The sequence below is a fragment of the Tripterygium wilfordii genome, chromosome 3 (genome assembly GCF_013401445.1).
Source record: "Tripterygium wilfordii isolate XIE 37 chromosome 3, ASM1340144v1, whole genome shotgun sequence".
Taxonomy (NCBI): domain Eukaryota; kingdom Viridiplantae; phylum Streptophyta; class Magnoliopsida; order Celastrales; family Celastraceae; genus Tripterygium; species Tripterygium wilfordii.
This window is the reverse complement of record NC_052234.1, coordinates 9,232,658-9,257,042: the sequence shown is the minus strand read 5'-3', so window position 1 is coordinate 9,257,042 and position 24,385 is coordinate 9,232,658. Positions and strand designations below refer to the sequence as shown.

The 24,385-nt window shown below is 38.0% G+C and overlaps 4 protein-coding genes and 1 pseudogene across 7 annotated transcripts; all 5 read right to left on the bottom strand.

Annotated features, from left to right (window-relative positions):
- Positions 1-1,030: 1,030 nt before the first annotated feature.
- LOC119989389 lies at positions 1,031-7,283 on the bottom strand (annotated as a pseudogene).
- A 140-nt stretch (positions 7,284-7,423) lies between these two features.
- On the bottom strand, positions 7,424-9,864 carry LOC119995613 (pentatricopeptide repeat-containing protein At5g39350-like; the record flags this gene model as incomplete). Its single annotated transcript, XM_038842124.1, has 1 exon — positions 7,424-9,864. A coding segment is annotated over one exon (2,346 nt), but the record flags the coding sequence as incomplete, so codon positions are not given.
- A 160-nt stretch (positions 9,865-10,024) lies between these two features.
- Positions 10,025-15,462, bottom strand: LOC119995265 (nuclear intron maturase 3, mitochondrial). 4 transcript variants are annotated; one of them, XM_038841721.1, is made up of 3 exons: positions 12,952-15,462; positions 12,172-12,362; positions 10,025-10,414 (listed from the first exon to the last, which is right to left on the bottom strand). In XM_038841721.1, the coding sequence occupies exon 1, from the start codon at positions 15,397-15,399 to the stop codon at positions 13,081-13,083; it is 2,319 nt and encodes a 772-aa protein (XP_038697649.1). In that variant the 5' UTR covers positions 15,400-15,462; the 3' UTR covers positions 10,025-10,414; positions 12,172-12,362; positions 12,952-13,080. The 4 variants fall into 4 exon arrangements, with proteins under 4 accessions (XP_038697649.1, XP_038697648.1, XP_038697651.1 ...); XM_038841720.1 differs by having other exon boundaries at positions 10,025-10,378; XM_038841723.1 differs by lacking the exon at positions 10,025-10,414 and adding an exon at positions 11,566-11,626.
- A 4,490-nt stretch (positions 15,463-19,952) lies between these two features.
- On the bottom strand, positions 19,953-21,142 carry LOC119995236 (probable calcium-binding protein CML36). The gene has a single exon (XM_038841676.1). It carries the CDS (start codon positions 20,979-20,981, stop codon positions 20,322-20,324), a length of 660 nt encoding a protein of 219 aa, XP_038697604.1. The 5' UTR covers positions 20,982-21,142; the 3' UTR covers positions 19,953-20,321.
- Positions 21,143-22,343: 1,201 nt separating this feature from the next.
- Positions 22,344-23,867, bottom strand: LOC119995143 (protein FAR-RED ELONGATED HYPOCOTYL 3-like). Its single transcript, XM_038841544.1, has 3 exons — positions 22,995-23,867; positions 22,766-22,903; positions 22,344-22,677 (listed from the first exon to the last, which is right to left on the bottom strand). Exons 1-3 carry the CDS (start codon positions 23,844-23,846, stop codon positions 22,612-22,614), a joined length of 1,056 nt encoding a protein of 351 aa, XP_038697472.1. The 5' UTR covers positions 23,847-23,867; the 3' UTR covers positions 22,344-22,611.
- Positions 23,868-24,385: the final 518 nt, after the last annotated feature.

Below are 24,385 nucleotides of genomic sequence, written 5' to 3'. Positions count from 1 at the left end.
AAAATTGCACTAATTGATAAATTGTGGCAAAAATGAGGTGACACTCTTTGTTGATTTGTGGTAAAATTAAAAAAGGGAGAAATGTAATTAGTGATGAAAAGAAAGTAAAGTTAATAATGAAATTAGTAAAATAAGCAACCAAACCAAGTAGAAGAATTTAAATAATCAAATATTATTTTACTCATATATAAGATGTGCCTCAATTCAATTTTCCTACGATCCTATCCAAGTGTAGCACAACAATTGAATATAATATATATGTTTCATTGTCTCCATGCATACTGACAGTAGCGTAGGACCATACATGAGTGTACATAAGAGTCTAATGTAAGAGTGAAAAATAAGTGTTTATATTTATACCATTGATTTGAAATATTTGGGGCCCAAAGCAGTATATCTTACTTGTCATCTCATTCATCCACATCATTAAAATATAACTCTTATTTTACACCCTTACATTAGATCCTTATGTGAAAAATCATATAAATATATATATACATGTAACAAGTTGTTGGAAGGAGAGTGTAATGGGAGGCAGAGAGTCAACCACTGAATCATGGAGAATTAGCAAGAAAATGAATAATAATAATAATAATAATGGGATAATGGGAGAGAGGATTGTATGTCTAGGGTTTGTGTTTGTGTGTGAAGTTTAATTTGTGTGGAAAGTGGGGCAAAGCAAGGCCCGACAACCCTGGGGTGTCTTGTCTTGTCATGTCAAAGTTTCTACTTTTAAGTGGCCTCTCTCCTCTCCCTCTCTCTCTCTCCACACACATTCAAAGGGGTTTCTCTCCCAATTCATTGGTGCTGCATGTGAATTGACCTGTTTGCCCCTCCCATGATCATCACTTTCCATAACATTGTTTTGGTTAAGAACTCCACTCTCAACTCTCAAGTCAATCCACCGCATCCATCTCTCCCCCCTCCCAAAGGATAAAAAGATGTACCCTTTAGGTACATTATATTTCTTATGCAGGCCCGGCCCATTTAGTATCTGGGCTGGAATTTTGCCTTCAGGCCAGGTAAGCTCTTCTCTGTGCATTTTAAATGATGAAAGCATAATGCTGTAGTGTCACACTTAGCTTCTCAAGAGCTTTGAATAAACTAAAATATGAGTCTCCTCTATCTAATCACTAAATTATAGACTTATGACACTTACTTCTGTAAGCTCAGAAAGCATATATGCAGATACAGAGGCAAAAGAGAGAGAAAAAAAGAAAAAAACTACATTAATCTCATTACACAAATAAAGTATTCGAGGATGAGAGGTCGAAAGTAACCTGTACGTGTTACGTCGAAAATGTTGGTACACTTTAGACAACTGCCCAAAATTTCTTTCTGTAAATTAGTACAGTTTCCCTCTTCTTTTCTTTACTTTCCAGAATGTGTGATTCGACCTCCAACAAAAATTTGGAAGCAACATCCCGAATTTTCGTAGTAATGGAGTCCACGTCTCTTATGATAACAAAACCCTGCAAATTGACATAACTAGATATCAAAATGCAACAGCAATTGGAAGCTTGTCCCCTTCTTTTCCAGCTCTTTACTAGGTACATGAAAGATTATTAAGTGCAAGCACAATATAGACGGGGTACAAACCGCAAAAATTGAGAGAGAACGCTGTATATTAGATCACTCAATACAAAATTTGAAACAAACAAATCAGATTAATCAGGACAGTTGGAACGGTACGTTTCCTATAGTTAGGATAAGAGAGCAAAGTCCACATGGTGTAGCAATGAGAAGGGGCCACAAATTGCATGAACAAATTGTGTACGATGTTTCCAGGTGGATACAGTCAGCATATAGAGTGATTCTTTACCTTGTATACGTAATACAGTATGAAATTAAGTAATCAATTAAATATTCTCACTCAGCATGGCGATATTATGGTTATGAGTATTGGCCTATTAAGAGACAACATATCCAGAAAATGTACATAGCATAAATGCGAATGTTTCGTTGGATGTGTGGCAACATAGAGATAACAGTGTGGTGAGGAGAATTGAAAGAATAAGTGAAGAAGACGACCTAAAAAGACATGGTTTGAAGCAGTAAGAAAAGATATAGATTTAATATGAGTTGATGAAACTATGATCCTAAATAGAAAAACAAATGCACGTCAAGGATTCCCGTTGATTTTCTCAGACTCATGTAGTCGACCCCATACTTTTGAGATAAAAGAATCTATGACCCAAAATTTTGAGATCAAGAATAGGATGATGAACAACATGGCATTGATGTTAATAATAGGCAGCGAGATTATTATGTTTAACAATTATAAGGCTACTCCTTGAGGAGAATGAAACGGCTTTTAGATTTCAAAATCCAAATACTAACAGTTAGAATTTTAATTCAACTTCTCCAATGTGCCATAGAGGGTGAATCTTATCAAACTAATTACCTGGTGCCGTACAATGCGATCCATTTCCAGCATGATATCCTCCAGTAAGCAACCTTCCCACGGTTTTTATAGTGACTGAATAGATGATCAGCATGCAACAAATCATACGTGCGTGGATACGTTGAGAAGGGTTCACACCTGGAGTAGAAACATATATATATATTAAGCCAAACAATATATCACCAGTCGTGTTGCCCATGGAAATGTGAGAAAACAGATGTGTGATGGTTGATAAATCTTACCAATCATGAAACGCGCCTAAAAGACCCCGATCATATATAGCTGTTAATGTGTTATTCATGCTTTCAGGAACTATGTTCATCACCCAAACAGGGAATTCATTCAAAGCCACAGCAAGTCCACCAACAAAGGCATTCATATCCATGACGTTTCTTATTTCTGTTTCATGAATACTCATCAGCTTCCAGTATTGGTGAACTTGATCTTGCCAGAAGATGGTATCTGAAGTACGTTCTTCTTCACTGACACCTGTCATGAATAAATACATGAATGACTGTTTTAGAATGAGACTTATTGATTTCTTACATGTCACACTGTCAAACAAATTCCCAAGTGATCTTAGTAAGAGCCCCAGAATGACAAGCAAAATGCCAGTGGTAAATTCGTGTTCTCCGCACGAATACTAAGTACCTTCATTTTAAGGTCACTTCCTTAAGTTTGTGAGAAGCTACTTAATCCCTAAGATGGAGCGAGGAAACAAAAAAGCTTAAAATCACAACACCCTTAGCAGTGCTATGGCAAACATTCTATAAGAAATTTCCCCAAATTGATTAGAAATTTAAAATGAATAGTAAGCGCAATCAAGAATACAATTTGAAATCTTAAACAAATAAATTATACTATTAACAACCATTAGAATGAGGTAATCTCATTTTTGTTTAAGCAACTAATCCTCAAGTTATTCTGCTAATCTTAGGCAAGCTTTTACCTATCTCAAATCCATACATACATAGAGTTCCGCCTAATCAGGACTATCAACCAAATAGCATAATTCTGTCTCATATGAATGTAAGAAAGAGATCAGAAAATGAATGTTCATGCCAAAACTGAGAAATTGTAGACCACATTACTTTGAGAAATATGCCAATTGGCTATCTGAAGCTATAGAAGAGGATGGACAAACCTATTCTGTTAAGACTCTTTGAATAAATCGAAAGACGATCTGATCTAGAGGGGGATTTTCTAGAATATTCTGAGGGACTTTGTATACAGTTCCTCAATGGGATATTCCATGATGGTTTAGAATCATTCACTGATTCGCAAATAGTTATCTGCTTGAGCCCAGCATTCTGCTGGAGGCATGATGCCTCATTTTCTTGTTTGATCCAGATTGCGGTCTGAACTTTTCGAGCAATGAGTTTCCAGGACATTGCTGTAGTATAATTTACCAACTTATCCCAAATCACTGGATAATCTTTGTATTTCCTATAAGCTGGTGGAGCCAAATAGACAAAGTATCCATTTGGGCGTAAAAGATGATCCACTTCTTTGAGTAAAATACCATCTGCCAGAAACAAGATAAGAAAAAAAATTGGTTAAAAAAAGTAGAGCATCGAATAATTAGTACATAAATCAGAAATGCTGAAAAGGGAAATGGCTGAAGTCATTTTCTCTCCAAGCAGGATCAAATGGTCAAGATTAATGCAACATTGTAAGAATATTATCAAGTATATGAAGCGAGACAAGCAGCTCTGACTATTCAGTTACTTTACAATGAAAATCACTCAATAATTCTTAAGAATAGTTTTCGCAGTGCCATGTACTTAATGTCGACGGAATCTCAAGATAAAAAGCATAATTGGTCTTTTTGCAGCAAACAAAACAGCAGAAAGAATTTTTGATGAAGTGTTCGCACTATGTACAAAACAATAAATACAACACGACACACAGAAGCACGCCAAAATACTTACGTGCATCAAGCTTACTTTTCATATTGATATCTCGAGATGTGATTTTCATGTAAAGCATTAACATAATAATAGTAAGCAAAACTCTTTTTTGGTCTATCAATCATCGCCATCGCCGAGGTGACTAATGTAATACAACATGTTTAATATAGAACAAAATTAAACTATTAAGATACATTGAGTACATCATTTTATATAAATGAGCATCATTCAAAAGACATTCACATTTGTACGATTAGGGTAGTAAAAATACCATTTGCATGCCAATCAATATGACACCTTGAACAATGAACCATCTCAAAAGAGTTGGAAGGATATGGTTACTGTTTTGTGGCTATGGCAGAGAGCATTGCACCAATTCCTCGCTCTAAAGCAAATTGAATCTGATTTCCGTGACCATCTTTAGGAGCAAAAGACATGGTTTGTATATCCAAGGGCAGAAGATAAGCTGCAAAGCTTGCAACCCCACAACCAACATCAAGAACTTAAGCTACTCCTGCTGAACGTAAATCACCAGTTTCATTAGTTATCACGTCTCCTAACCTGCATTTACAGGAAAAGCGGGGAGTGAGGATGAATGACATTAAATATAGCACACCTTACTTTAACAAGTTGAAATCAAATAAGACATTAATAGAGATACATATAGAGAGATTGAAAATACTTGACATGCCACAAAAATTAAATTATGGTATACCCCTGGCTTGAACGATTTATGCGCCGCTTCCCAATGTGAGTACAACTTGAAACAAACTTTTGATAAAGAAATGAATTTAATAGATAATGATTGCAATTTCAACATAATTCAAAACAAGTTCCAAGACATAAAGTAGGCATAAGGCGCCACTGTGAATTGTTTTAATCAAGCTGAATATGTCCACCAACCAGAAAGCACATACTAGGGTGGGCCCTAAGTCAAGGTGACTCCTCAAATGATGGTTTATTATTTAAGACAACCTAGAAATAAACCATCGTGACTAAGCCTAAGTATGCAGGCAAGATGTATAAAAGTACGACTATGCAACTTCAGATATTAACAGCTTACACAGCAGACGGACTTGTGTCGCTTGGTTCTCTTGGCTCAAGTATATTCTTAAATTCTATGTAATATCTTCCCCTAGAAAAGTGCCGCAGTTTGAAATAAATCACCTGACTGGAGAATGCAAAAGAGGTACAGAAAAGGAAAAATACGCATTTATGAGAATCTGAATCATCAGATCCACAATAAGCACCACGGAACCTAGCCACAAGATGTCCAGGACTCCTCAACGAAGAGCCAGATAAACAGATCTCCTTGATTACCATTTCTTTCCCCCAATAACAAGAGAATAAAGTTTAGCTTTCTAAATCAAAAGTGAATTTTCTAAGCAAATATGGAATTTATGGGTACAACTAAAGGCCAAAGGCAAAAAGAGATGAGAAAAAAAACAAAAACAAAAACTAGTAGCAGCTCCACTGCTCCAAAAAATCGAATATGGTAATAAAATTGTTAGATATTTGCAGTAAAATATTGAGACGCCATAAGGACAACACGTGCTGCATACATTATTGTATTCTTTTACTTTTATTCAATTCGCAGTGTCTCATTTTTGCCTTTTCAGTATCTCTTTTACATTCTCCCGTCAGGTGATTTATTTCAAACTGCTGCACTTTTCTAGGTGAAGATATTACGTAGAATGTAAGAATAGACTTGCAGCCAAGAACAAGCAGCATTTATCATAAGGAAAATTGATAAATGGTTATGTAGAATGTAGCAAAAAACTTGTCTCAAACTGACCACAGCCAATTCAGAGAAAATATACAACGGGAAGAAGAATATCAGGTACTTATCGCTCATGAGCTACCTTTGAATGTATTCAGATGCCCCATGCTTGAAATGGGTCCCGCCACCAGGAAACCACCACAATTTATTTCTTTCATGTACCCAATTCTGCCCTCCCTTGACCTCTGCAAGACGTGTATGGTTCACATTGCTCTGCCACACATAATCCCTGCTGGTTGGCCATCTCACTGGTATCTTATAATCTTGTGGAGGCGGCACCAAGCAAAATAAACGTTCTTCGGGTGGAGGACAATGCCTCTCTAGGTCTTCTCTTCTAGAACCTCCAAGCTTGGTAGCAATTTTTTCACATAAGAAACGTCGTGGCAAGGGATATACTCATTGAATGAAAAAGGGCATACATCAAATCCCACTTTCAGGGATTAAAAGTGGCTTGCTGCGGTAAGTAAGAGCAACTTTATTTGTGAACATTACTATACCTGCAACTTTAAGACAGAAATTAACATTTCTTAGAAGAACTTTCTGAAAAAATGACCAGTTGTCTTCTTCTAATTTCATTAGATACAATGTCAAAGATGGAGCTTGTTTGTGTGCATTTGTAAACGGTACCATGCCAGGCACATATATATCAAGCTACATTGTTGCTCTGTTCACTGATAGCTCACATATAAATACATACACAACAAAAACCTAAATTTTCTTAATTCCTTACCAATTTTTTCAGGAAAAATACTGATTCAACAAGTGGGCTTTAACAGAAATACACCCAGAACCAAAATTAAAAAATAGAAACATTTGCAGGTATATGGTAAAATAGTTCATACATACCAGGAGAGGAGGAAGAATTGGACGGTTGAGAAACATAAGCGGGGGCATTGTTTCCGAACAGGGTGCCAGCGTAGAACGACCCAATCATCAGGACCAGTGCCACCATTATCATCTGCCCTGATCTCGAATCAAAAGCCGACCCAAATGCGAACCCTCCTCCCATCTCTGGTTTTGGGTAGATTTATTGGGAATAGAAGAACTTATTGGACCTTTTTTGGGTTATAGAACTCTGGAGTCTGGAATTTCTGTGACAAGTGGAGTGTGAGCTGAAGAAGAGGAAGAACAATAGATTGCTTCCAGTTCCTGCCACCACCGCCTTTGGAGTTGCCGGTTAGTGCGTGTGAATAGCACTTGACTCGTTAATACATATATAACTGTTGTGAGAAATTATTAAAAGTGATAGGAGGGTAATTTTAAATTTTAGACATTATTCAGTAATTGATGTGCTTCAATTTTAACAATAATTTCTTATTTATCCGATTAAGAAATGATAAAAGTAATAATTTGAGAAATTATGGAAACCAAGTTTATGTCTATCCAATGCAAATGTAAACAAAATTCAATTGCATTTGATTTGCTCATCCCAATTGCTTTATCTTCCTATTTAAACTACCCAACACTTCATAAATTTCTCCCACCTGAGGGTGTGACATATCTCCTGAAACAAAGCCATGAATCCTTCCTTTCTCCTCTATGTAGCTCCAGCCTGGTGTCTTCTTCATATCCTTCTCATTCATAACACTCCTAACTTCTTCAACTTCAGTCCAGTTTTCACTACTGGCTTGTATATTGCCCAACAATGTGTGGTATCCAACATCATCAGGATCCAGTTCTAAAAGCCTTTGCGCTGCGTATTTCCCAACTTTCCTGTCACCATAAACTCTGGAGGCTGCAAGAAGAGCACCCCAGATCCTGCTATCAGGATTAAACGCCAGTTTCATGATCATAGACAATGCCTCTTTGAGCTTGCCACACCGACCGAGAAGGTCGACCAGGCAAGTGTGGTGATCTAAACTTGGAGCAATCCCGTATCTCAATTTCATGGAATTATAAACCTCACAGCCTTCACTTACAAGCCCGGAATGGCTACAAGCAGATAACAAGCTTAAGAAAGTGACATCATTCGGTGTCATTCCTTCCTTCACCATTTGGTGAAAGGTATTTAGGGCTTCACAACCAAGGCCATGGATCCCGTAGCCCTCGATCATTGATGTCCATGTTACCATGTCTTTGATTGTCATATGATTGAAACACAATCTAGCACTTCGAATGCTTCCACATCTCGTGTACATGTTTAGTATAGAAGTATGCAGCTGCACATTGTCTTCTCCGGTTCTACAAATCACGGTTCTAATAAGGTAGGCTTGAACTGATTTACCCAACTGCAAAGCTCCTAGATTGGTGTATGCATCAATGAGGCATCTCAATATCGCAGTTCTAGGTTTGAGACCTGCAGCTTGCATTTGTTCAAACAATGCAATGGCCTCGCTGAAGTGCCCATTTTGAACGAAACCTGACATCAATGCACTCCAAGTAATGCTGTTTCCCTGAGGAATTTCACTAAACAACCTCTTGGAATGTCGTAGCTCCCCACACTTGGCATAAAAATCTAACATAGAAGTCTGAAAAACTTCATCACAGAGCCCGACTTTAGTAGCAAAACAGTGAAGCTTTTCTCCTTGGAGGAGATCTCCAGTCTTAGCAAAAGCTGATATCACTAAGGTCAAAGTCTCGACACTGAGCTCCACTTCTGCCTGCATTTCCTTGAACCTGTCAACCACTTTTTCAATGTCCCCTCTGAAGCAATAGAAGTTAATTAACACAGTCCATGTTATAGGATCCCTCTTACCAGTATCACCAAAAAAAGTTTCAACTTCTCCAACACTACCCAGTTTTGTATACATTGTCAACATTGAATTTTGAACAGAACAATCAGATAAAAAACCGTCCTTGATCACATAATTATGCATTGACTTCCCTTGGATAACACCACCAAAAGTAGAACAACCCTGCAGCATTACAATCACAGTGACAAAATTCGGTTCCATGTTCTCTGTCCGCATTTTACTGAAAAATAGAAAAGCAACATCAACACTTCCGCGACTTGCATACCCACGAATCATTGATGTCCAAGAAACCACGTCTCTCACAAGCATTTCATCAAACATCTTACGACCATAAACAACACATCCATAATTGCAATAAAGTTCAATCATTGTATTGCAGAAGTATAAATCCAATCCGAACCCCATTTTTGTTGCATTGCAGTGAATCATTTGTCCATGCGTTACACCACTCCGCATCAACAAAACGGCTCTGTTAATAATCGGGAATGTAAACCCATCATGAACAACACCCAACTCTCGCATTATTTTATACAACGAGATTGCCTCAACGAAAAGACCAGATTCAACATGGGATTTTAGGATCAAATTCCACAAATAAGTATTGGGTTTTTCTATGCCATTAAATATCGACATGGCGGTTTCAAGGTCATTGAATTCAAAATACAAAGATATGAGCTTTGATGAAATCGAGATGGGTTTGAACCCAGTGGTTGAGAGAATGAGAGAGGCATGGATTTGCTTGAGAATCTTAAGGTCTTTGCATGAATGTAGAAGCGAAGGAGAAGGAGAAGGTAAAGCAGAAAGAGAACGTGTGAGGTGCGGTTTTAGGTGATGGGAGTGAAGTAGAAGAGGCAATCTGGAGGTAACAAAAGAAGAGAAAGGAAAGCGCAGAGAGACATGAAGAGAAGGAATAGTGTTTCTTTGTATTTGAAAGAAATCAGTCAACAAAATCAAAGCTCGCTCGCTCGCATGAGAACTCAGACAATGGACCCTGTCCCTATTTGCTTGCAACTCGGAAGTCGGAAGTCGGAAGTCGGAAGATAATAGCACAGGGAGACGTGCAATATCAATACGTAGAAAACAACATTTTTTTGAGGGAACAATTTTTTATTTTTTGCGTTGGTTAGATTTCAGCGGACAATTTCTTCTCTATTTTTAACTTAGACAATATATATTAATTTTTTTTCTTCGTTTTAACGGCATTGAGTTTGCTTGGAAAGCCTTCAGCAAACAATCTATGAAGAATCCCACATTTTGGTAACATTCCTTACATAGCCTGAGGAAACTTGATTCTCCTGGCAAGACTTGCCATTGCCAAAGCTTCAGCAACATTGGCACCCAGGAAGCTTCTGCTACTTGCCCCTTAGGCGTGCAACTAATACTCGAGCTATGGATTATGTTGTATCCAAAAATAACCCTGTAAATGTTGTTGTGTTGTCGTCTGCGGATCAGAGCTCATATTACAACAGCCATGGAAGGAATCTCTTTGCAGCGTTTCACAAGAGATGTTGTAGCTCAAGTTGTGCTGATCAGTAGCAGAAAACACTTCATATGTCCACTTGACCTGCTTTGGAATGTTGCTCAGCTTCCTCTTGAATCAGATCATTAAGACGAAACAATAAGGAACCTGAAATTGAAGGGAAGAAAGAACAAGACATTATTCTTCACACAGACATTGTTCGGCACAGATGATCTGTCCATTTTAAATCATTCACTAAGCTTCTTGATAAATGATCGATATTTTTTATTGTAAGAAATACTTGCAACTCAATACCGACGGGTTTATCCCAATCGCAAGTGTACGTGCCTACTGACAGTATAATAGTGAATGGGGTCGAATCCAAGAGAACTGTATTAATTACCAACTATAACTGCTGACAATAGTGTAAATAAATATCAGAGCTTCTAATATTAACTAGCAATAAAATTGGACTAAATATCAATGGATGAAAAACTAGCTTGGGTTTGGCTTGCCAACTACCTCCACCTGTGCACACAGATTAATATGCAATCACACAATTTAAAAGTTTAACAATGTCAATTGAAAAGCCTTGGTCCAGCTGCAGTCAATTAGATTTCCCTAAACAACGATCCTGACTTTGGTCCAGTTGCAAGATCTTTTCTTATCAAAGGAGTCTTGGTTGGTCTACCCTAAGAGTTTCCTAAGACAAGCATAAGCACTAGGAAATCGACAGTTGCACAATTTAGGATAATGGTCTATTACCCAATCAATTATGTCCTATGTTCCCAAAACTTGGATCTTACGCAAGTTCTCGTTACTTCGTCAAACACCGGGTCATGATCAGCCGAATATGTTTAACTAACAATTCCTAAAATTATGATGTTGATCAGGCATGCATAACAATAGGAAATAAGCAATCAATCCAGAGAACAAAGAATTAAACTTAGTCTGATTGTCAATTAAATCTGTGCACAAGGTTTATGGTAGAAGAATTACCAAACCCTAGCTAGAACAGAGTTTAGCTACACATGCTCATAACTAAAACCATAAAAATACTCATAGACAATGTTCAAATCAATGGAAGAGTAGAAATTTGCTGAAGAATTGATGTGCCCAGCTTTGATGTTGCTTCTCCTCCTTCCTGCCGACACCCACTTCTTCAATCTTTTCTCTTCGGCTGCGCAAAGTAAAGTCTCCCTTTTTTGTCTCAGCTTAACACTCTTTATATAGTGCTTAGCAAGCCCTAAACTGGCCCAATTGCCCTTGCCACGTCAGCAACTTAATTAAACAAGTCTGGTTCCCACGTTCTGCGGCCGCGACAAGTTGCAAAACAGGTTACAAATTCTGTCCAGTAATGACTTTATTCTCCAGCAGTACCTGTGCATAAAAACACAATATGGGCAGTATTTTACACTAATCATCATAGAAAAATAATACTTTTAAGCCCATAAAACTAGGTGTATTTTACACCTAACAATAAATATATTAAGTTAATCCACTCAGCATAGGTTACAAGGAATTTAACACAGCCCGTGCCACCCAAGCTCCTAAAACCGTATTCACCATCCAATCGGGCTGGAGTTTTAAGGGACTGATTACATTGAATACAGCATGTTTTATCTACCATCTCTGATCTCTCCTTCTGGTTTTTTTTTTTCCCTTTCTTCCCATTACCTTAAAAAACATGCAATAACAAGGTAAAGCCTAAAGGCACTAACAGTGATGGCAAGCCATAAATTAGCACCAAAATTAAGGGTAAACATATCTTTCAATGATGATATCAACTGCAAGTCTCCTATCCTACTCAAATCACAACAGAATACACTTCCACAAGCAGAAAGGCATGGTCAATTCCAAAACCTTACGACTAGCGATACTAAAATAGTCACCTGTATCTAAACCTAGATGAAAGAAACACTTACCCTCGTGTTCAGCTGCACCATGATTGTGTTGACAACGAAATTGGCATGCAAAAGAGAGAGAGGAAGTGATCACCCGCATCGTAAGGGATGTGGCCGCACCAATGCTCACACAACCAAGCGACAAGTGATGATCTTCCTCCAGGAAGGCACTCATATCTTTAAAAATTCACTCACATTCTTGAACAAGCAACCTGATCAACAACAGAGAGAATATTTATTTAAGAAAAAACTCTCTTCAAAATAACTTTCCTCCAGGCTAATGGCACATATAACAGATGTTAACAACAAATCATATTATAACAAGGAGAAGACTGTTTTAGAGTCCATTATTTTAATCGAACCCTGATGGCTACTGATTCTCACTTCTCAGGGCAGAGAATTTATTTTATCTTAATAAAGTTTCCAGTAAAATCAGAGGAAATAGTCCAGATATATAAGTTTAGCAGATGGTCTGATCCAAGCAATCTATGTCTAGTGATGAGTAGATCAAACATATTCTATATTAAAGCTCATAAAATAAGATCTAGCATATTCTATGTTTTTAATTATTAAAGATCATAAAATAAATAAAAAATGTAACAGAAACTACATGTTCAGAGAATGATATTGCTAAAAATAATTTCCATGTGTTAAGTTGTTTTCATAGCGTTGATGCCTCGTCTTTGGAGAAAAGAGACGAAATTGCAAAATGGTTACAAAAACCACTGAAGGCCTAACATGTAAACTCCTACATATACACCTGCATGTATACAAACTGGAATCCGACATTGACCACCTAACCTGATTTCAGTTGAGTATAACACCTAGAAAACATTTGACAGTAGTTTCAACGAGAACGCAAGGCTGGAAGTATGACAGCTTTTACAACCAACACCAATCACTTCACAATGGAGTGAACACGAGCAACGGTCAGTCCACATCTACGAACAAAGTGCAGTCAATATCTTGAAGGGTGACTTTCCCCATGTATAAATCACTTATGTGATCAGGACAGAGAGGAAGACACTTTTTGTTCAGACTGTCATGAACCATACCCACCCCTGAAACCCAATTTTGTCCATCCAATGAGCTCACATTTGAACGACTTTGAAGTAGTCGTACCCGATACATAATCGTATCTGTTCTACTGCAGAAATGAGCAACACAAGAATGTAATGGCTCATCAGAGGCTAATCTAATCAATGCCAGAGATAAAGCCCCATCCACAGGTTTTGGATCTGGAAGATTTTTGTCTCCCATCATTTTAACCTCCCTTTCGGTTGGGAAGTGCAATTCTTCAATTCCATCCAAATCAGAAATCTTCAAATCTTTGGTGTAATGCCTGATGGCCTCACGCTTTGTTGATTCATGTTTTTCTGCTAATGTCAATATACAAGAAAATCTCAGGTGGTAACTTACAACAATTTTCACATTCTTGAAGTTGTGGCAGCAGCAAAAGAAATCAAGCCATCTTCTGCCAACCCCTGCATACCACTTAATGATGTCAGCATCTTCCAAAGCTGTAAGTAAGCTGATTGGCCTGGGACGACCCATATTATTCGTAAATCCAGCCATTTTAACAGCCTTCCTCACAAGCTCTATGGGTGCTTCAACTTTCATGCATAGTGTTGTCAAATCTTTCACAGTCCTCTCAGCGTACCTCCTTTCCCCTTCTTCTTCTATTCTCCTTTCTTCGTCCTCCAACGCCTTTCTGGCTTTGACAGGTGACAAATGCTTGTCTACCTGCTCTTGAAACTTGTCATATGCATCGATAAGCTCTTCTGGCAATTGATTTCTGATGTGTCTCAGCGAGAGAAAATCACCAGTTGTGAGCTTCCGATGCCAACTCCAACGCTCTTCCAGCGACCCCAAAAACTCTTGTACCACTTCATCTGCCCAGGTTCTAAATATCTGTCTGACTTCATTGCTAACATCAAAATCAAATCTGAACCCATTACTCTGCTTCAATTTTTTAAAAACATGCCTCAATATTTTCAAACCCATTTTCTTTCTGATCCTCTCCTTAGCATTTTTTAATTCTTGAGCCTTAACTTCCTTCTGCCTTTGATACTTCTTTTGTGCCCTCATGGCTTTCTCTGACATGGGAGGATGCAAGACAGAAGGTGTGACAGCCTGCAATTCCATACCTATAAAGTTAATCTTCTCTGATGTAGCACTATGAATAGCCGTCTTTACCCTGTCTACCTTCAGTTGCAACTTCCCTTCTAAATATTTTACAGCCCAAATTTTCATATCCATTGCCGAAATCTTTGGCCCTGATGTTATTACCAGTATCTCATCCAAATACCTAACTACATACATCTTCACAGGCTTATGGAAAACACTGGACCCTGAAACCAGCTCATTAGAATCAATTTTGGGATTCCGTTCTTTCATCCTAAGGCGCATTTCCTGTATTTCTTTATCAAACCCGTCAAGATAAACATTAATCAAAATTGCACACAGCCCACATTCTTGAGGAAACCCCCTCCCTAAATAGTGCCCGCCAAATTCAATTCTCAAAACTCCACATTCAAACAACCTTTTAATTATATCAATGAAAATTCTATCTTTAATTTTCTCCTCTATAATCAAACACAACTTATTTACATGTTTTTCATCAAAGCTTGCACGATTAAACGAAACGGTAAACCACCATTTGGGATTTTCCACTGAGTTCTTCAGATACCTTACCGCAGTGTGCCGGCCCATACCGACACGGCCACCATAAGAAAACGTCACAAATCGCTCATCATACACAATTTCCAATACAATCCTAATAGCTTCAATCAAAACCTTCAATTTCAAATTGGGCAAAATCAAGGACTCACCTTTATTTCGCAATGGCACCAATTTCACACAACAAGCCTTGATATCAAACCGATTCTCAAGAACCTCGCGACCCATTTCCTCAACCGAGAAGTGCTTCGGGAGGGAGTCCATAAAGGCGGAAGACGACGGCGCATTGTGAGTGGGGGTGATACTTTGGCAGGCAGTGAGAAGGAAAGAAGGCAAAGCGACCACGTTTCTGATGAGATTGGAGAACTTGCCACGAGAGCACTGGCTGAGAACAAGAGTTCTGAGCTGGGGCTGTGTCAAGGGTTTCGTGAAGCTCTCTGGATGGGACTCTGCGTTGAAATCAATAGGCTTTAAGGCTTGGGTACAGTAGAAGAAGAACCCATGTGAAGAGGATATTGGAGCTGAAAACTTTGGATTAAGCTTTGTGGCTCTTTTGACGGACACGAGCATTTGAGGCGATGAAGAGAGTGGAAGTGCTACAACCTCCACTCCACTGGTATTTGCTTCCTTTCAATCTTTGTTCCGTGTTTTTTGAGCTTCTTGAGTCCTAATTTCATTTGTCACATGATGGGCCTCAACAAGCCCAGACCCACAAAGACCCAAGATTGAGGCCCATGCAATTGCATCTTCATGTTAAAGGGCTCCATGAGGGCCTGAGGCCCTGACCAATAGCATCAACAAAACTATGGGCTAATTAGGCCTAGTGTTGCTTATAAAGTCTATAAATGAATGTCTCTGATCCAAAATAAATCGATTAACCATGATTAACTCACACCGAATCATTAGTTGAAGTGACAAGAAAGGTATGTATGACCCTAGTGACTAAAGGTTCTAATCTCCCCTCCCCTCCCCATTTCAAAAAAAACAAACTATGATTAACCTGAAAATTAGATGAATTTTCTACAGGTTTTCTCTTAACTGAGAACGACATCACATAATCTTGCTTATCAATATCAAAAGATAAACTTGATCTGTTTACCCTTTTTTCTACAATGATATTATGACCATGTCAAGTATCAACCACCTTTTTTTTCCGAGTGGGATTTTCTTGATTATTCTAGAAGGATAAAATCTTATCATGTGTACTATATATTGATAACTACTGTTAATATATAATTACACACCGTTAAAATACGAGTCTTTTGATGGGCATATATGTATAAGCCCACTTACAATACCAATAACCATACCTTTTCATAGTCTTAATTGATTTAGGGTTTCGGTTTCCGTGGATATATCGAATTATCAGCACTGATTTGTTTCTTGTGGATCGAGCAATTGAGCCGAAACCCAAGTCAACTAAGCTCATGAAAAGACCTGATTACTAGTAATGTAAATAGGCTTGTACATATATACCCATCGGAAGACTTGTGTCTTACCGATGTGGATGTGGTATTATATATGTCTTAACAATTACAGTTAAAAAAAGATAAAAAATAAATAAAAAATAAAAAAAACTACCGTTAAAAATGCTAACATATGATAAAGCTTAAGAAATAGATTGAACACGACCTAGCAGATTGGAGACGGCTAAACATTAGAGAAAACACCCAGTGGTGTGCACCTAGCACAAAATGTCAAAATGTTGCGATTTTCCTCCTGTCCCACAAACAAGATTAGTTAATTGATAATAATTGTCTTGAAAAATAAATCAAGATTAATTAATACAAAACATACCAAAAAAAATTATATAATTGATCAATCTGTGTCATGGACGGCATGCATTTGATTAATCCAAGATATGAGACAGTGATTGTTGTATATAAGTTTGTTTAGTAGTAGTGTCCTTATCAAACTCTTCCGCCAACAAAACAATACAAGAAATTACATGCATGATTCCGGACGTCCAGCCAAAACCTAACATTTTCCTGGACATTTTCTTCCCTAACAAAGTATTGAATCATTCTCGTGTGCCATATGTTGATCTGGTGTACCATTCAATAGTTGGTTTATCCTGAGATCCAATCTTGTATTGTAAACCTTGAGAGCAGGAAGGAACCCAGTTATTCAACGGAAGTTATATTTTTGAGATGCAAGGTAATTAAGGACGTCAAAGCTTTTTAAGGGGTGACAAGGGGTCATCACGTAAGGCCTCCGGTCTCCAAATCCTTAAGATCTCATATTTTTGAAAAATATTAATAGCTTCAAACTCATTTAAATAACATATGACATTTAATTTTTTTAAGATGACTCATTTTTATAGTTCATCGGGGCTCTCGAAGACTCAGGTATGTCACTGAGAGGTAATTAAAATAAAGAATAAATTGTTGTCGACAACATGTTTGGTGCTTTTTTTCTTTACTCGAGCAACTAATTAGGCATCAATTTGTTTCCGACAAAAATGTAATTTTTTGTCTCTCAACTATATTCGTGGCTTCATTTTTGTCCCTAAACTATTTTTTTTCTCATTTCTACTATGAGAAAATACCTATTTCGTCATTCAATTGAGCAAATGGTCTGAAAAGTCAAGCATGACACTTATGTGGCATATCAAAGAAGTCTTATGTGACAAACTTTAAATAACTTCAACGATATATCGCTAAACTATTAAAGTGCGACACTTTTGTCCCTGAAATCATATCAAGCCATCTAAAACAAAATCCTAAATCATCAACCCCAAGCTATCCTCATTGCTGCTCATCATTCTTTGCAATTGGCTATTGAATTTGGATATCCTAGCCCTCATAGCGAGTAGGGGTCGACATCGAGCCGAGCTTGGTTCTCAAAATGAGGTCCAGGCTCGGCCCAGGCCTTTGGGTCGGGTCCGACCCGACTTTTGACTATATAATATTTATATATGTATTTTTTTTAGGAAAATGTATTATATATGTGCATATGTGTAATATATATGTAATATATATGTATATGTATATATATTAATATATATATATACACATACATTGCAAATATAATATATGTATACATATATATATGTATATGTGTATATATATATATATATATATATATATACACACACACACATATATTCAACTGCATTGTCTGCATACATATATAATATATGTAGATATATACATATTATATATATATATATATATATATATATATATAATGTATGTTGCCTAGTCGGGCTTGAGCCAGGCCAAAATTGGCATGGGATGTCGGACTTTGAGCTGGGCCCAGCCCAGCCCTAGAAATGGAGTCTAGGCCCACCCAAAGCGTTGGACATGACTGCTCAGACCCAGTATAATTTTGGGTCGGGCCTAGGCCCACGGGTCAAATGATGACCCTTAAGAGCAAGTCCACCACTGAAAGAGATTTTGATTCCTCGATACTCAACTTAAAACGTTTGAAAAATGGGTTCTCAAGTTGAACTTGACCAAATTATTCATCAACAAAGCTAGGGATCCCAATAATAACTATCCCAGAAATATCTTAGTAGTGTGTGGCATATATTCTTTGGGTGTGTTGACATCATAACAAGAGGCCTATTGAAAATCGGGTTAATAGTCATTTTGGTCACTAAAAGATACCCCGTTTTTCAATTTACATACCGAAATATTTTTTTTCTCAATTTGATACACCAAAATTTTAAATTGTGTCAAATTACACAATCAGACAGATTTGTTCAGTTTTGAGCGATCAACGTCCATATGACATGTTTACCGTCAAATGAATTTCTAATGTGGAAAACAAATTGCTATGTGGAAATTTCATGTCATAGACAAATGAGTTATTGACGAATGACAATTGAAATTAATATTCAACCTAAAAATATCCTCCCTCATCTCTCTCCTCTCTTGCATTTATCGCCTCTCTCTACAGCTGGAGCCGTTTCGATTGACAGAGTTCTCTTGTTTTTTTCGAGTCGTCGTCCATTATGTGAAGGAAGTCTACATCACTGCAGGTCCGGCTAAGCTCGACTATGAACGGGTAGATTTTGCTGCCGTGGTGGCTATGAGTCGCTGGATATTCTACAACCACAAGCTTGTTCTTGGTTGACTTAAGAGATTCGTCAAATTCTTCTATGCTGTGAACTTGTTTTACTCTTTCATCACTTGGTTCTTGCTTTGAGCCTGCCGTGCTTGGTTTGATTTAAGGGATTCATTCAATTTGATAGAGAACACCAAAAAGCCCCCCAAATTCCCATCTTTGATAGACAGCACCAAGAAACCCCCAAATTCCCTTGAATAAACCTCACAAAGATCCCATTATCTTACCACTCCTTGTCTCAAACCCTGCAACACTTGCCCGCAATTCCCCAATCTTTAGGCGTTTCGGGAGCTCAGCTTGTAGACTTGTTTGGGGCTATGTTCAACCGACTTGAATTTCGCCCAAAAGGGTTCGGATAATTGGGTTTACGGCTTCTTTGCGACATCGTTCGTTTCTTTGACACATCGTCTAATTTAGACGGTTAACTAACAATCAACATATCACATGAGCACGTTGATTGTCTTAAATTGGACAAATCGATCGATGGTGTAAATTGACACAATTTGAAATTTTAATGTATCAAATTGACATAAAAAATCTTTAGATAAGCAAATTAAACATAAAAAAAAAATTTAGTGATAAAAAATTATATTAATCCATTGAAAATCACATCCAATGAATATTCGTCATATATTACTAGGATGTTTCTAGGATGGTTGTCACTAATACCATCTCCAACCCAAGTGATATATGAGATTGTATTCTTTCTAACTTCCAAAATAACACTTTTAGAAGAAAATTTTCTTCTCCAATCCAAGTAGTATATGGGGTTGTATTATATAACTTCTCATCATGAAGTGCTAAATATAACTCCCAAATGAAGAGATGAAAAATTTTGAAGGGAAATAAAGTTTGATAGTTAAGAAAGAGTTTCCTATTAAAAAAAATTTAAAAATATAAAGAAATCACTTTGCATCCCCATTTCTCACCCACCATTGGAGTAAATGAATTATACCACCTCACTTTTGCACTATTTATGGATGCAAAATGTAAATTGCATCCCTATCCCTAATTTCCAACTTATGGTTGGAGATGCCTTAACATCTTTATCATTTTTTATTATTCAATGACCAAAATGTTATTAATCCAAACAAAAAATAAAAACAATAGATTCAACCACATGGATTTGGGCCCACCAAAAGCCCAAATTCCATAATGTAACTCTCAAGCCTACCTAAAAGACTAATACGATTATGGAATACGGCCCTTATATATATACACGGGGGAGGAAAGCACAATTTTACGTCTCATGATCAGCCAACCACAGCCGTCCAATTGATCTTCCCTTTTAAGATCATAGATTTTTCCCCAAAACCCACACACTAAAATTTACAAAAAAAATAAAAAAATAAAAAAAGCAAGAAAATAATTAAGCACTTGAACGGTTTATGATCATCAGGAGCACCACGATCGCAGATTAATCACGCTTGGAGCTCCATCATACGACAAAAGTCATCGAAGCACACGAAACCGTCTCCGTTCTTATCGACCCCGGCTATCATGCGCCGGCAGTCGTCCAATGTGCACCGATCATCCCCTATGGCCGCGAACACACCTTGTAACTCCTCCGCTGTGATGCTACCGTCGCGATCTGTATCGAAAAACTCGAAAGCCTCTCTCAACTCGGCGTCACAAGCCGGCTCGTAAGCCGACCCTATCCGGCTCATCAAGGCCTCCACGCTTATACACCCGTCGCCGTCACTGTCCACCTCCCTCACCATCGTCGCCACCTCCTCCCGGCTCGGTGGCTGCGCTCCGAGCCGGCTAAGCAACGCCTCAAGCTCGCTCCTCGAGACAATCCCATCGTTGTCCCTGTCTATAATCTTGAAAGCCTGCACAAGCTCCCCATAAATATCGGACCAGTCACCCGAAACCTCGGGAAGCACGCTCGTAGGTGTCCCGACATCGGCACCGACGTTGGTCGAACGGGGCTTGTGGTGGGTGTCGGAGGTGTCGGAGGAAGAGGACGAAGAGGTGCAGAAGCTGAAAGATGATGGGTCGGATCTGGAGACCATGGAGCGGTCCTTCTTGGACCGGAAGAGACGTTTCGGGCTGAGCTTGCTGAATTTGATGAGTGTCATAACGAAAAGAAGAGGACCCAGAAATGGAATTTGTTGGTAAGCAAGAAAAATGCAGAGAGAAGAATGAAAGAGAGAATGGTTTGATGGGAAAGAGGTTGGAAGCTGTTGGGGGGTTAAATGGAGAGTGTTTGGTGAGTACCATTGCAGCTTCCAGGAAGCTTCACTCTTGCTAGTACTCTTTTTGATTTATGCGTAATATATATATATATATATATATATATATATTATCTAAATATTTATTTATTTCGGTTTGATTTTTTGTGTGTGATATGGAAGAAGTTTTGTAGGGGAAGATTTTTATGTTTCTTTTCATCTCGGGATTCTCACAAGGAAAACAACCTCAACCTTGGATTCCAGTTAACATAGTTTGATAACAGAAATGCTACTAGTCCCAACAAAAATGGTCCCAGCAATCCTAGTGCTGAGGTGGCTCATGACATGGATAAAATATGTGGTCCCATTTTAACTTAAGTTAACCTCATCACTCAACCATGGTTTTGTTTTAACTTAACCTCATCTCTCAACCATGGTTTTGTTTACCGCGAGTCCATCCCGAAAGCCTCACAAGCTTTCATCCATGGCAACCGAAGCTTTTACCACATTCCCACTCTCAGCTTTCAGATATGGTCAATGGGCTCTATTGGATCCTGCACTGCAAGCCGCTCTAAGACATCAGCAAGTGATTGGAGATTGTCCCTTAACCAGATCTACTCTCAAACCAGCGCGATCTGTCGATGCCGATGCTGATGATCCCCCTCAACTGGCTGCAATGGTTTTCATTCACAGATTAACCTAGCCCCTTCTCCTCTCCTCTCTCCCAACGTCGATAGCGACGATCTCCTCACCTCATCATCTCTCTCAATCCAGACGCCAATCTCCTCATCTCTTTCAAACCAGAATTTTCGCTCTACACAGAAGAATGAGCTCATGGAGTCTGATAGCAAGGGTAGCGCAGGATGAGCTCATGGAGTCTAATAGCAAGGGTGGCGCAGGCAATCATTTTGAGAAGATTTAGAGAAGATTACAAGTTCTGATTGTTCAACCAAAAACCAATAGAAATGCATGCATGTCACTCAGAATATTGTGGTGTTGGTACAAGTCGAAAGAATAGAGGGTAAAATTACTTATTTTGTGTTGGTTCAATTAGTGCCATCTGAGTAGATGAAAGGTGTTGTATGTGAAGCAGGTTGTGCAATTGCAGGTTGGCCAGTATAGCAGGTTGTTCCTACATGGAGAATGACATTCAATGAGTATAATTTTTTTTTGAATGAGCCAATTTGCTCCATTTGTTCTGTATATTGTCTTCCTTTATTTTAAGCTTAACCAATTCATTCCAACCATTCCAGAAAGACACATCATAAATAAACAAAATCTTTTCTAATTCATTCCAATCCTTCCTGGAATAGGCATTTGCTACACATCAACTTAGCAAGTCACTTTGCAAATTCAATCATATTCAATATAACGTTGTTTTCACCCCCACTGAACTAAAAAAATACAGCTCAAAAAAGCTACATGTCTTCATCAAGGTAGCTGATAAACAAGCTACTCAAAAAACCTACATGTCTTCATCAAGGTAATTGATAAACAAGTTACTACTCAAAAAATACAAAGGTAGTTGATAAACAAACTACATATCTTCATCAATTCCATCCACAAGTGACTGATACCCTCCACTTCCTGAAGTTTCACCAACCTGAAAAATAAACAATCTGATATTAAGCAAAATAGCTCACATTCAAGATAATTCATACCACTAAAATGAGCTTTTTAAGAAAATTTACCTCTGATGCATTTCTAAGTAAAGATAGAAAACCACCATCTCGTCCTTGATTAGAATAACCTACGTGACTCTCTTGTGTTCCCCTTACCTCTGTTAGAATGACTGTTGTTTGTCTTTGTGAAGATTGAGTATTAACATCCTGTTAAAGAACATTCCCCACCAAATCAGATTGTTAAATAACACGCAATAAGAGATAATAATCTTAATTTAACAATTTCATAAGGGTATACCATCAAGTTGTTGACATCTTGATTTGCTGTCCTTTTTCCTCTCCTTCTCATTGTCGGTTTCTTCCTTGTACAGGGGGGACGTCCTTTTCCTCTTTTGATGATGGGATCATTGGTGAATGGTACATTTTTAGTTACAAAATGAGGAGATACTTGCAATGACATATTCCTGTTTGCTCCTTCAATCCAAGTCATGACATTTTTGTATTGATCTTCGTCATCCGTAGCCAAGTCAGCCACTTTAGTAAAAGCACTGATCATAGTCTCATATCTCAATTGCTCAGGTGTGGTTATCCATCCATCATAACTGATTTTGATCCGTGTATGAACTCTCCGGACATCTTTTCTCCATCTCTTTATGATGTACTTTTCAGGAAGCAAACTAATGTTATTGTGAATTAACACTGAAATGCCATGTCTACATTGAATTCCCCTAAGCTCAAACTTGTAACATGTACACTTCACATCACATTGGCCTGCATCATATAAAACCCTGTACGCTACTCTTTTTCTCCCCCTCTCCCCATAAACAATATCCTCAGCTACAGTAAACACTGATACCATATCATACTGATCAACTGAAATAATCCTACAATACATCATCCCAGTTATTTCAGATTGAAATTCTTTGAACTTTGTTGTTGTGTAAATTGCTTGAATTTGTTTCTCCATATCGTAGAAAGTAACACAACCCACCTGCTTGCAAAAAGATTCATAATCCGCCTGACATTCTTTTTCAGCTTTACTCCTCAAAGCATTCTCATATTGTTCAACAAATTGTTTCAAAGTGGTTTTTGAGTTCACATATCCATCAAAAAAAGCATTCATACTTTCACTCCGTTGAGTTGTCGACATTCCCGCCCAAAAATTGTTCTTCACCAAGCCTTAATCGTCTAACTTTCGCAATCATGTTTCTTGTATCTTTTTCAAGAAAGGGAAGATTCTCATGTCCACCAGCTCCAATTACTTGTGCATTATGGCTTTTGTTTGGTCTAATGCCAGCAATATCATTTATTTCAAGCTGCCTCTTAACATGCGAACTTATTTCACGATTACAACGAAAAAACCTAGCTTTACTTGGACTCAAACCATGATTGTGCTCGTCTTCAAAATGACTAACTACATATTTTCCATCAAGATATAATCGACCACACAGCCTTGCATTGCAACCAATCTTCACACATGAACGAGGCTTCAAGGCATTGTTTGATTGACTCTTCAACTTGCCTGATCGTCCACATGTAAATGTGACATATTTTATTATCCCATCTTTATCTTTATTCAATGATCTCCGCTTCACTGAAAAACCCTTTTGCTTCCCAAATTTTCTGTAAAAATTCAGCATCTCATCTATAGTGCTAAAGACCATGCCAATCTGCGGTTCTTCAACTAGT

What these genes read in the sequence shown, in the direction of transcription:
- LOC119995265 (XM_038841721.1), bottom strand. Translation starts at nt 15,399, where the DNA reads ATGCTCGTGTCCGTCAAAAGAGCCACAAAGCTTAATCCAAAGTTTTCA.
- LOC119995236 (XM_038841676.1), bottom strand. Translation starts at nt 20,981, where the DNA reads ATGACACTCATCAAATTCAGCAAGCTCAGCCCGAAACGTCTCTTCCGG.
- LOC119995143 (XM_038841544.1), bottom strand. Translation starts at nt 23,846, where the DNA reads ATGTCGACAACTCAACGGAGTGAAAGTATGAATGCTTTTTTTGATGGA. An exon ending in AAGATGTCAACAACTTGATG is followed by an intron (nt 22,904 to 22,994) that starts GTATACCCTTAT and finishes GTTCTTTAACAG; the next exon opens with GATGTTAATACTCAATCTTC. An exon ending in TACTTAGAAATGCATCAGAG is followed by an intron (nt 22,678 to 22,765) that starts GTAAATTTTCTT and finishes TTTATTTTTCAG; the next exon opens with GTTGGTGAAACTTCAGGAAG.